Below are 13143 nucleotides of genomic sequence, written 5' to 3' on the forward strand. Positions count from 1 at the left end.
CCTTACGGGTAAGCACAAGAAATCCCAGGAGCGGGGTGGGTGCGGGCTCTTCCAGAGCTGGTACCGGGGCGTGGGAGCGCCCGCCGCCGCGGCCGCCGCCCTCCCTCCTCCTCCCTGGCGGCCCGAGGGGCGGGGCGCGCGGCCTTTAAGGAGGTGCCGGGGAGTGCGGAGGGCGCTCGTCGCCGGAGGTGCGCTCGGGTCCGCGCCGCCGCCGCCCTCGCGACCCGCGCCCTCCGGATCCCCTGTCCGCCCGCCCGACGGGCCCTCCCCCACCCGCTCTGAGCGCGGACCCCGCGCCCACAGCCTGCCCCGCGGGGAGCCGCCAGCCGAGTCATGGACCAGGTGGGTGCAACCCCCCGCCGGCGGACAGCCCGGGGACCCGTGCGGAAGCCCTGCGGACGGCGAGGACAGGGAGGGAGGGCCGCTGATCCCGGCAGGGCTTCGCTCTCCACGCGGACAGAGTTGCAGGCTGTCCGCGGTGAAGACCCAAAGCCAAATGCAGGGATGGGACCCCCGGGCCCTGGCCGGCTCCGATTCAGAGGGAGGCACCGGGCAGGAGGCTACAGAGAGGCATGTGGTCCGTCAAGCCCACCTTAACTGGGCCTAGGGTTCGCGGACTCAGTGGGCACCTTACGCCCAAGAAAGGGGACACACAGCCGGTGCGTCCTGCAGGAAACAGGTGCCATGGAGGCCCTGTGGTAACTTCCCACTTTGCCCACCCCCAGGGAGGGGTCACCTGAGGAGGTGCCTCAGGCCTGTGGCAGCCCAGCCTTCCCTCTACCAGCAAGGGAGCAAAGGGGAGAAAAGACAGGCTAGGCAGGTGCTGTTGAAGGTGGGGAGAGAACCCCACCGCAGTCCTGCTCCTGCCTTTCAGCAGAGGAGGGATGAAGGCAGTGGCGGTGATGGGCGGCCTCCAGTTGGTCCCTGACCCGTGGGGAGACATGCTCTTCACCTCTTCAGAAAACTCATCTTGAGCTGATATTGCACCTCTGCTTCCCTTTCAGAAAATACCAGAAATTTTCTCTGTGGAGCTCAGTGGAACTAAAGACATACAGGAAACAGACGGGTGGCATGAAAAAGAGAAGTATAGGGGTCTGAAGAGCAAGCCCTGGGAGCTCAAGAAGCATCACCAGAAGGAGGAGCTTAAGAAAGACCTGGATTTGGTCAGTGGATTTGGTCCTTAAGCCTGAGGGGTCCCACTGAGAACTGCCCTTCCCCCAAGTGCTGGCCCCTATAACCTACCTCTTACAAAAGAAAAATCAGTCTCAAGGATTTCCAAATCCCCTTGAGATTTGTTTCCTTGTTTAAAAAAAAAAGTGATAGTATCTGCCCCAGGGTCAGGCTCTCTGCAGGATTCCTGCCTTCTGGTTTTAGGCACTCCCAGGTAGAACTTAAGGGCAAGAGACTCTGATTCCAGTCCCCACCTGCGTGGCCCAGGCCTCTCTCCTACCTGCTGCTTCACAGAGAGACACACAAACACTTGCCAGGTTTTAGCTGATAAGGTAAAAACTATTTGAGTCAGAACTGCCCAGGAGGAAAACCAAAACCACTGAACTTCGCTAGGTCTCTGGGTATACCTGCCCCATGAGAGAGAATAATTTCACTGGGAAGAACATGGGGCTTGGATTCAGATGCCCGCCCCAAGGCTCAGCTGAAGTCCCACATTCTGTGGACTGATGTGTAACTGGGAGCAAAGTGCCTCACTTCACGGAAACTCCATTTCCTTCATGTAAAGTGGAGAAGAATTGCATGGGGCTGTAAGGAGAGAAAGTAAGAGAAGAATTAAGAGCACTTTGTAACTAAGGTGCATGATGGAAATACAATATAATTACTATTAAGGAAGAACCCTGGTGCTATGAAGGTTGGCCATCATGAAAAAGAGCAGCTTCAGAACTGAAATGTGATAAATCTCAGGGGAAAACTTGTCAGAGGGGAGACTTTTACACTTGAGAGTGAGGTTTTGCTGGATTGCCCCTGCAGTTCATTGCAGACTTTAAAGCTCAGTGATCTTGGGGGCAGATGTGGTGCTGTGAGCTCATGCAGGCCGAAGAGCTGATTGTTAAATATTCAGGAATTCGGCAAGCTAACTGACCGTCAAGTTAGCAGCTTGAAATTTGGCTATGGTGAGAAACTGGCAAATGCTACAAATAGAGCTTTTTGTTTATTTTTCCTGAAGAGCTTGTTAAACATTCAACAGCACACCACTAGTCTATATATATATTCTGGTAGACACTTAAGAACACAGCCCTAAAATTGGACTGAGCTGATTTGAAATCACAGTTTGACTAAGTTCAGTTTCCTATTTTGAAAAATAGTAATCAAATATGGTGTTTACTTCTTAGAGTTGTTAAAAGGTTTAAATGAGATAAAGCAGGAGAAAGACTTAGCAAAGCACCAGACAATAGTCATTCTTACTTCTTATGTATCTCTAGCATTTCGGTTTGAAGACATATCTAGTGTTATTTGAAATTGCCACTTATAACATGGAAATACATTCATTCTATGATATGCCTGTTTATTATGGTAAGAATCACCCTTTGAGGAGTTTGTGAAGATGTGTGATAAAGAAAAATAATTTCAAGAGTGTTAGCCAAAGTGTTCCCCTGCTACCCTGATGAGAGAGAAACATCCTCCCTCTTTTTTTGGAAGCTTCACCCAATAATCCGATCATTTGTGAGCACATATTTGGATGCTCTTGCATCCCTACCTCTCTGGCAAATTCGGACCTTGAGAACTAAAGTACCCCTGGCTTCTGAATAAAACCGCGGACTGATAAATGATCCAAGCCTGAGCCCGCTATGTGGTGCTGTTCCAGTGCTGGCCAGCAGAGTGCACCCCAGACACCCCCTCCCTCCCCTATGCCCTCAGGCTCAAAGCTGAGCTGAAGCGAGCAGGGAAAGTTCTGTCTCACAGCACCGGCCCCTTGAAGTCTGGGGTCCGTCCGCGCAAAAACGGCTCTAATCCATTACTAGCATCTGCCGAGAACTTGACCTGCCGGGCTCAGAACTGTGTCTGGATCCTCTGAATCCCCAGCAGCAGCATATTTAGTCATCCGTACAGGGAATGAAGGAGAAAGCAGAAATGGACGAGGGGAGGGCAAAAGTATATTTCTGATTGTAGTCTAACCTGTTAACACAACGTGTAACTTTTTTGAGTATATTTAAGAAAAGAGATGGTGCTGATACAATCACAGTATATAAGTCTCAGTATCAGACGATCAGAGTTTAGAGTCCTAAGTGCTGGGTTTTCTAGGTGGGGTGCGGGAGACATACCTCTGGGTTTTCTGAAACAGGAAGACGCTTCTAGTTCTTCAGCTCAGTGGTTCTCAAAGGAGAGAGAGGCAGATTTTGCCCCCCAGGGAACAGTAGTAACATCTGGAGACATTTTGGGTTGCCACAGAGGGAGGGAAGGTGCTAGTAGGTGGCGTCTGGGCAGAAGTCCCCTAGACAAAGGGCTATTGGCCCAAAATGTCATTCATGCCAAGTTTGAGGAGCTGTGCTTTAGTCTAATGATCCTGTGGCAAAATTAGCCAGTGTGGGCCTGCTGGTATTAGGCAGGTTTTGCATCTGCAAGTCTTTTCCAACTAGTGAGCTACCTGAGACTCAAGTACTTGAGTAAGAAAAGGCATGCTTCTCTCTACCCGAGACTACCCACCTGGAGGGCTGCATGGACAAGGGGTCATCAGAACACAGGAAATGGGTTTGATTTAGTAGTGCTCGTCTGCCTCAACTAATCCCAGAATTCAGGTCTGAGTTCAGTATCCAGAGCATGAGAACCTGGAAGACAGGTGTGCTGTGACCTGCATGTGCTGAGAGATCGAGGTGAAATGCATTGCTTTGTTCATAAAAACTAACCATAGCTAAATGGCAAGTTAAGTCTACAGTCTTCAGGGATGGGCAGAAAATCCCCTGGCCAGCCAATCAGAGGACGCCTCTCCTGCGGCAGACTCTCCTCCCGCACTGGAGCCACCACCTGGCACCTGGGGCTCTTGCCTCTTTCCCCCACGTGACCTGGCCCCTCACCCAGCTTTCCGTGACTGGTCAAAGCTTAGGGTTTGAGTCTTTTGAAATTACCTAATTGACTCTGTTCTTCCTCTTATGGACTTCAGGATGACCACAAACTCAGCAATAATGAATTGGAAAAGAAATATGGAACAAACATCATGACGGTAAGTCATCAGGGAATAAGGGGAGGGGAAGAGAAGTTCTGTGGCTGTACAAGGGAGAAGTCTGTGCGCAGGGTGTGTGGAGAAGTAGGTGCACCTGTAGGACGGGCAGCCTACAGCCACAACTTTGAGAATGCCTGTCACCCATGTGCCTGGCAGGTGAGTGCAGGCTGGTTATACTCACAGGCTGGCATACCTGATCTGAAGCCCCATCTGAAGCCCCATGTCCAGCCCCTCTGCAAAGCCTACGCTTGGCTGTGAACAGTTCTTTTGACTGTGACTGCAGGAAAGCCATGGTATCCCCAGAAAGGTTTGCATGCTTCCTCATTGTCATGGTCAGAGGTTGCTTTTAATCCCTGTGTCCAAAAAGTATAATGATCCTATCAGAGAAATAGGAAAACCAGTGTTAAAAAGCAAGGATCCAGAGTAACAGTCTTAGCACCCTGCCTACCTGCCCTCTAAGAAGGGGATGGCTCCTGGGTGTGCTGTGTGCCCCACGGCGCTCACAAATTATCCTACCAGGGAAGTACTACTTCCTCTGTGAATTCAAACTCAAATTAAATTTCAAAAGTTTTGGTATGTTGACCTCAGGAGATTTGGATACATCTGTTCAAACCAACAAAAATTCCTGCTCTGTGGATGCACTGGCCTAGCAGTGAGGGCAAAGAGCAGCCCCTCATGGTCCATGAGGAGGCGACTCCTTGGGGGAGACAGATGTGCAGGACAGCATCCCATACCTACTACATCCACTGAGATGGCCAGGAGAGGTTTGAATGGCGTGCCCAGAGAGCGCGGAGCTGGCCAGAGGGGCAAAGCGGGCTCAGGGACAGCACCAGCGCTTGAACTGGGACATAAGAGGAGGAGGAGGATTTAAGCTGGCAGAGTGCCCAGGGGGCTGGAAAGGACAGGCTGCATTCAGAGAGCAGTCTGGGGTTTCTGGGAGCTGGTGTGTACAAAAGGGGAGAGGTGAGGAGAGGTAATTTGGGTGGAACTGCCAAGCACTGTCATACTGAACTGAGTTAGGACTCTATTAATTGTATAAGGGGCACAATTTCTAAATGAAAGTGATTTGATAAGACTGGTTATAAAAAGGCATTCTGCTAGGAGATATATAGAGATTAGACAGATAGATGTTTTTCTTTTCAGTGGGAGATAAAAGGATCTCGAAGAATGAGACAATAATCCAGGACTATGAAGTGAGTACCTGAAATAGGGCAGCAGCAGTACGATGGCAAAGGGACAGATTCAAGAAATAACTAGTAGTACTTTGCCTTGCTAGGATTTTGCTTTGTTTTGTTTTTATTAAATTATAGTTGACATATATTAGTCTCAGGTTTACAACATAGCTATTCAACAATTATATACATTATGAAATGCTCACCATGAGAAATGTAGTTAACTGTCACCGTATGAAGATATTGTAATATTATTGGCTATTACTGACTATCCCCATGCTGTACTTTTCATCCCAGCAGCTTATTTATTTTCTACCTGGTTTGTACCTCTTGATCCCCTTCACCTATCTCCCATTCTCCCACCCCCTTCCCTATGGCAACCACTCATCTGTTTACTGTATTTATGAGTCTATTTGTTGGGTTTTTTTTTTTGGTCTGTTTGCTTGTTTGTTCATTTGTTTTTTAGATTCCACATGTACATGAGATCATATGGTATTTGTCTTTCTGTCTGACTTACTTCACTTAGCATAATAGCCTTCAGTTCCATCCATGTTGTCACAAATGGCAATATTTCTCTTTTTTTCATGACTAATATTCCATTGTATATATGTACCACATTTTCTCTATCCATTTGCCTAGTAATGGCCCCTTAGGTTGCTTCCATATCTTGGCTATTTTAAACAATGCTGCAATAAACACAGGGGTACATATGTCTTTTAAACTAGTATTTTCACTTTGTTCAGGTAAGTATCCAGAAGTGGAATTATTGGATCACATCATGTTTCATTTTTAATTTTTTAAGGAACCCCCATATTCTTTTCCATAGTGGCTGCACCAATGTACATTCCACCAACAGTATATGAGGCTCCCTTTTCTCCACATCTTCACCAACACTTGTTATTTCTTGTTTTTTTGATACTAGCCATTCTGACTGGTGTGAAGTTATATCTCAATGTGGTTTTGATTCATTTCCCTAATGATTAGTGATGTTGAACATCTTTTCAGGTACCTGTTGGCTATCTTTATGTCTCCTTTGGAAAAATGTCTATCCAGGTCCTCTGCCCATTTTTTAATTAGATTATTTGACTCTTTTGTGTTCATTTGTAGGAACTTTTAATATATTTTGGGTATTAGCCCCTTATGAGATACATCATTTGCAAATATATTCTCCCATTCAGTAGGTTGTTTTCATTTTGTTGATGGTTTCCTTCACTGTGCAGAAGGTTTTTATTTTGATGTCACCCTATTTGTTTATTTTCCTCTTGTTTCCTTTGCTGAGAAGACATATCCAGAAAAAAGTTGCTAAGGCCAATGTCCAAGTTTACTACCTATTATTTCTTTTAGGATTTTTATGGTTTCAGGTCTTTCATTTATATCTTTAATCCATTTTGAATTTATTTTTATGCATGCTGTAAGATATGGTCTGGTTTCATTCTTTTGTGTGTAGATGTCCAGTTTTCCCAACACCATTTATTGAAAAGACTCTTTTCCCCATTGTATACTCTTGCCTCCTTTGTCATAGATTAATTAACTGTATAAGCATGGGTTTATTTCTGTGCTCTCTGTTCTGTTCCATTGATCTATGTGTCTATTTTTATGCCAATACCATACTGTTTTGATTATTAGCTTTGTAGTATAGTTTGAAATCAGGAGGCATAATACCTCCAGCTTTGTTCTTTCTCAAGATTGCTTTGCCTATTCAGGGTTTATAGTGTAGTTCCATACAAATTTTAGGATTATTTGTTCTAGTTCTGTGAAAAGTGCCATGAGTATTTTGATAGGGATTGCATTAAACCAGTAGATTTCTTTGGATAGTATGGATATTTAACTATTTTAATTCTTCCAGTCCATGACACAGAATATCTTTCCATTTGTTTGCATCATCTTTAATTTCTTTCATCAATGTCTTACAGTTTTCAGAGTGTAGATCCTTCACCTCCTTGTTTAAATTTATTCCTAAGTATTTTGTTCTTTTTGATGTAATTATAAATGGGATTATTTTCTTAATTTCTCTTTCTGCTAGTTTGTTACTAGTATAAATGAAATAGATTTCTATATACTGATTTTGTATCCTGAAGTTTTACTGAATTCATATATTAGTTCTAAAATTTTTGGTGGAATATTTAGTGTTTTCTGTATGTAGGATCATGTCAGCTGCAATTAGTGAAGTTTTATTTTTTTCCTTACAAATTTGGGTGCCTTTTATTTCTTTTTTTTTGTCTAACTGTTATGGCTAGGACTTCCAGTACTATGTTGAGAGTGGGTATCCTTGTCTGTTCCTGATTTCGGAGAAAAAGCTTTCAGCTTTTCACCTTTGTGTATGATACTAGCTGTGGGTTCATCATATATGGCCTTAATTTTTTGAGGTATGTTCCCTGTATACCCACTTTAGTGAGAATTTTTATCATGAATGGATGTGGAATCTTTGTCAAATGCTTTTTCTGCACCTATGGAGATGATCTAATGGTTTTTATCCTTTGTTTTGGTAATGTAGTATATTACATTAACTGCTTTGCTGATGTTGAACCTTCTTTACATCCCTGGAATAAATCCCACTTGATCATGGAGAATGATCCATTTAATGTATTTTTTTAATTTGGTTCACTAATATTTTGATGAGGATTTTTACATCTATGTTCATCAGAGATATTGGTCTATAATTTTATTTTTTTGTCATATCTTTGGTTTTGGTATGAGAGTAGTGCTGGCCTTGTAGGATGAATTTGGAAGCCTTCTTTTGTCTTCTATTTTTTGCAATAGTTTAAAGAAGGATATTTAAAGGAGGTAGTAACTCTTCTTTAAATGTTTGTCAGAATTCATCTGTGAAGACTTCTGGTTCAGACTTTTGTTTGTTGAGATATTTTTTATTACTGATTCTATTTCCTTACTAGCATTCAGTCTGTTTAGGTTTTCTGTTTCTTCCTGGTTCAGTCTTGGAAGATTGAATGGTTCTAGAAATTTATCTATTCCTTCTAAGTTATCCAATTTGCTAGCATATAATTTTTTATAAGATCTCTTATAATCGTCTATATTTCTGTGGTGTCAATTGTAACCTTTTTCATCTCTGATTTTATTTATTTGAGTCCTTTTTCTTGATAAGTCTGACTATCCATTTTATTTATCTTTTCAGAGAATCAACTCTCAGTTTTATTAATGTTTCCTATTGTTTTTTTAGTATCTTTCTTTTATTTATGCTCTTATGACTTTGGGTTTTGTCCTTTTTCTAGTTCCTTTGGGTCTAAGATTAGATTGCTTATTTGAGATTTTCCTTGTTTCTTGAGTTAAGCCTGTAATACTATTAATTTCCCTCTTAGAATTGTTTTTGCTGCATCCCAGAGGTTTTGCACTGTTGTGTTTCTATTTTCATTTGTCTCCAAGTGTTTTTTTAATTTCCCCTTCGATTTCCTCATTGACCCATTAGTTGTTTGGTAGAATGCTGGTTGGCCTCCTCATTTTGTATTTTTTCCAGTTTTTCTTCTTGTAGTTGATTTCCAGCTTCATACTGTTGTGGTCAGAAAAGATTCTTGACATGACTTCAATCATATCAAGAATATAAGACCTAATATGTGATCGATCCTGGAGGATGTTCCATGTGCACTTGAAAAGAATGTGCATTCTGCTGGCTTTGCACATAATGTTCTGTATACATCTGTTAAATCCATCTGGTCTAATGTGTCATTCAAAGCCACTGTTTCCTGATTGATTTCTGTCTGGATGATCTATCCATGATGTAAGTGGGGTGTTCAAGTCCCAAACTATTACTGTAGTTTGTCAATTTTTCCCTTTGGGTCTGTTAATATTTACCTTATGTATTTTGGTGCTCCATTGTTGGGTGCATATATATTTGCAATTGTTTTATTCTCCTGTTGGATTGATCTGTTTACCATTGTGCAATGCCCTTCCTTGTCTTTTGTTACAGTCTTTGGTTTGAAGTCTATTTTATCTAATATAAATATTGCTACCCCAACTTCTTTTTTCTGCATCCATGGAATAGCTTTTTTTTTTTTTTTTTGCATGGAATAGCTTTTTCCATCCTCTCTCTTTCAGTCTGTATGTGTCTTTAGGTCTGACGTGAATTCTTCTGCAGGCATCATATAGATGGCTCCTGTTTATTTATCCTATGCCCTGTTTATTTAGTCACCTATGTCTTTTGATTGGAGCATTTAGTCCATTTATATTTAAAGTAATTATTGATGAGCATGTGGTTGTTTTCATTTTATTAATTGTTTTCTGGTTGTTTTTGTGGTTTTTCTCTGTTCCGTTTTTCTTCTCTTTCTCTGTTCTCTTGAGAAATGATGACTTTCTTTAGTGTTGTACTTGGATTCCTTTCTCTTTGTTTTTGTGTAACTCTTACAGGTTTTTGGTTTGTGATTACTATGAGGTTTATATATAGTATCCTCTATATATAAGTCTGTCATTAGCTTGATGGTCATTTAAGTTGAAACACTTTCTAAAAGCACTGATTTTTAATTACTCCTCCTCCACATTTTATGTATATGATGTCATATTTTACATCTTTGTAGCTTGTGTATTCCTGACTAATTTGTAGCATAAGTAGTTTATTTTACTATTTTGGTCTTTTAAAGTTTGTACTAGCTGCATGGGTGATTGATCTACTACTTTTATTGTATGTTTGCTTTCACCAGTGAATTTTTCCTTTTATAATTATCTTGCTTCTAGTTATGACCTTTTTCATTAAATAAGTCCCTTTAATATTTCTTGTAAAGATGGTTTATTGGTGGTAAGTTCTTTTAACTTTTGGTTGTCTGGGAAACTCTCTCTTTTCATTCTTAATGATAACCTTGCTGAGTAGAGTATTCTTGGCTGCAGTTTTTTTTTCTCCTTTCAGCACTTTGAATATATCCTACCACTCTCTTCTGGCCTGTACAGTTCTGCTGAAAAATCAGCTGATAACCTTATGGGATTTCCCTTGTCATAGCTCATTGCTTTTCTCCTGCTGCTTTTAAGATTCTACCTTTTTCTTTTAAAAATCTTTGCCATTTTAATTACTATTTGTCTTGGTGTAGACCTCCTTGGGTTCATCTCATTTTAGGCTCTTTACTTCCTGGACCTGGATGTCTGTTTCCTTCACAAGGTTAGGGAAGTTTTCAGCCATTATTTCTTCAAATAATTTTTCTTCCCTGTTTTCTCTCTCTTCTCCTTCTAGGACTTCTGTATTGGGAATGTTAGTACACTGGAATTTGTCTCAGAGTTCCCTTAACCTGTCTTCATTTCTTTTTATCCTTTTTGTTTTCTGCTCTTTAGCTTCAGGGCTTTCCATTACTCTGTCCCTCAGATCACTGACCAGTTCTTCTGCATCCTCTCATCTCCTATTGATTCCCTCTACCATTTTCTCATTTCAGCAATTGTATATTTCATCTCTGACTGGTTCTTTTTTATATTTTCTATCTCTTTGTTGAAGTTCTCACTGAGTTCATCTGCTTTTCTCTGCAGTTCCATCCAGAGTATCTCTATGGTCATTACTTTGAACTATTTATCTGGTAGATTGCTTGACTCCATTTAGTCCTTTTTCTGAAATTGGTCTTGTTCTTCCTCTGAAACTTATTTCTCTGTCTCCTCACTTTGATTCTGTGAATTCGTTTCTATGTATTATGTAAATCAGGTATGTCTTCTGCTCTTGAAAGCAGTAGCTGTTACGTAGTAGGCATCCTGTGGTGCCCAGAAATGCAATATCCTCTGGACACCAGAATCAGGTGCTTCAACAGTGTCCCCTGTGTGGGCTGGACTGTGACTGCCACAGGTTGCTCTGGTGGGAAGGGCCTGTCCTCCACCCAGCTGTTAGCAATGGAAGCCAGGCTGCTATGGATGCATTGATACAGAGGGCTTATTCCCATTGTAGCTTCCCAAGAGGCCCAGATGTATCTACTGCAGGTATGCTGGTGGGTGGGGCTACCTGCCCCACTCTCTGGGGCAGAAACCCTCTGGAGGGGCACCTATCCTATCACGACTGCCCACAAGGTGTGGTGGCTGCTTTGGAAGGGTCCTTGTTGAGACAGGCAAGTTGGGTGGGGTGAGTCTGCAGGAGAACACTGAGGCAGGGCAAGCAGTGCTGGCACACTAGACACAGAGTGTCAGAAACAGCTCCCAGAAGCATCTGGCCAGCTAGGCTGAGAAAGGGCAAGAAAAATGACACCTGCAAGCACCTCCTCCCTTGGAAAAAGCTCCCGCTGACCCCTGCCCCTCCAGCCTTGCCAGGGTGTGTGAACGAATCCCTAGTCCCAATTACCAAAGTAGAGAAGCAGGAGGAGGAGGAGACTTGGTTAAGTGGTGGACTGGGCCATGGCAGGCAGGTGGGGCATGAGAGATCAGAGAGTGAAGAGAGGGTGATGGCTTTTATTCTGAATTGTACTATTAGAAATGTCTCTGGAACACCCTGGTGGAAGTGTTTAATAGGCATTGAGAAAGATGAGTCTGGGGTCTGGAAAAGGGGGTGATGATATCAAGTTGGTGACTCCAAATACAGTTATTCAACAAATATTTCAATCTCCACTACAGAAAAAGCAGACCCCATAAAAAATGCAAAAATGAACAAGAATCAAGTCTGTACCTTAAAGTAGCTTACAACATAATTAGGGAGAAAAAACATGTACAAGATTTTCTCCATAAAAGATAATGGAAAAACCCCATGAGTGGCAGTACAGGTTTTAAGGGTGTCTAGGGGGCTCTCTGCACCTGTGGATGGCTTGTTTACCAGGGGGAATTTCTGGTAAGAAGTGATGGCTAATGTGGGCCTTGGAGGCTCTCACGGTGAGCGAGGACTTAGAACTCAGGGTGGATATATAGAAAAGCAGGAAGGCTGCGGGTTACGATGAAAAGGTGGCCCGTTTGCTGTTTGGAAGTGCTGGAATACAGAATGTTATCTGGATAGTTACTGCACTGCCCTTAACCCTGGTGAATAGCTTTTGTATTATAAATCCTCCTTAGCCAAGTTATTCTAGTCTCTGGATAAATCTCTAAGAAACTTAGATGCCTTAGCAGAACACAGTATGGTCATTCTGGAGCCAGCTTGCCTGGTCAAATTCTGGTGGAGTGTTTAGTAGCCAGATGACTTAACTTCATTTACATCAATTCCACTTCTATAAAATGAGGAAAATAATAATACCTTCTTTAGAAGGTTATTTTGAAGAACAAATGAGGAAATACATGGAGAACACTGCCTGGCTGATATTAAGCATTAAATATTCTTTTTATAAAGGTGAGGATTGGGGAGATGGGCATCATCCACCTTTCCCAGGCCCTCCTTGGGCATGTGTCTCTTACCACAATGTGCAGAAATATGATGTCCAACCTGAGGGAGGAGAAATGTCTAATTCCTATTTATTACTTTCTCAGGGTCTCTCCAGTGCCCAAGCTGCCGAGCTCCTGGCTCGGGATGGGCCCAATGCCCTGAGCCCTCCCAAGGAAGCACCAGAGATTATCAAGTTCCTCAAGCAAATGGTGGGGGGATTCTCCATCCTTCTGTGGGTAGGAGCCATCCTGTGTTGGATCGCATATGGGATTCAGTACTCCAATAATAAGTCCTCGTCCTTGGACAACGTAAGGCCCTGGGGCTCCCTTCCTGGTTTTTCTCACTAGTAATGGGAAAACAGAACCATAAAGTAAGACCTTTAGAAGACTGAGTGCTGGGCTAGAATCAAGAGTCCACCACTGATCAATCACTGCACAGGCTTGGGAAAATCAATTAATTTCCCATCTGTACAATAGAAATTATATCTGACTTTCTGATGTCACAAAGGCAGTATGATGTGAATTTTAAAAAGGGAGAGGGGGAAATACTCTGTG

At 42.7% G+C, this 13143-nt stretch overlaps 1 protein-coding gene across 2 annotated transcripts in view; it reads left to right on the top strand.

Annotated features, from left to right (window-relative positions):
• The first annotated feature begins 148 nt into the window (after nucleotides 1-148).
• The window catches only part of ATP12A (ATPase H+/K+ transporting non-gastric alpha2 subunit), a 31201-nt gene continuing 18206 nt past the window's right edge, over nucleotides 149-13143 (top strand). The window contains exons 1-4 of one of the 2 annotated variants that reach the window (XR_012125374.1): nucleotides 149-342; nucleotides 1005-1163; nucleotides 4109-4168; nucleotides 12694-12897. Coding sequence is in view for 1 of the 2 variants with exons in the window: in XM_073222305.1 (XP_073078406.1) it covers nucleotides 334-342; nucleotides 1005-1163; nucleotides 4109-4168; nucleotides 12694-12897 (432 nt within the window). In the remaining variant the exon portion in view is untranslated. The remainder of the gene's footprint in view (nucleotides 343-1004; nucleotides 1164-4108; nucleotides 4169-12693; nucleotides 12898-13143) is intronic. The other variant, XM_073222305.1, reaches the window with a different exon arrangement.

This window comes from Manis javanica, chromosome 1 (genome assembly GCF_040802235.1).
Source record: "Manis javanica isolate MJ-LG chromosome 1, MJ_LKY, whole genome shotgun sequence".
Taxonomy (NCBI): Eukaryota; Metazoa; Chordata; class Mammalia; order Pholidota; family Manidae; genus Manis; species Manis javanica.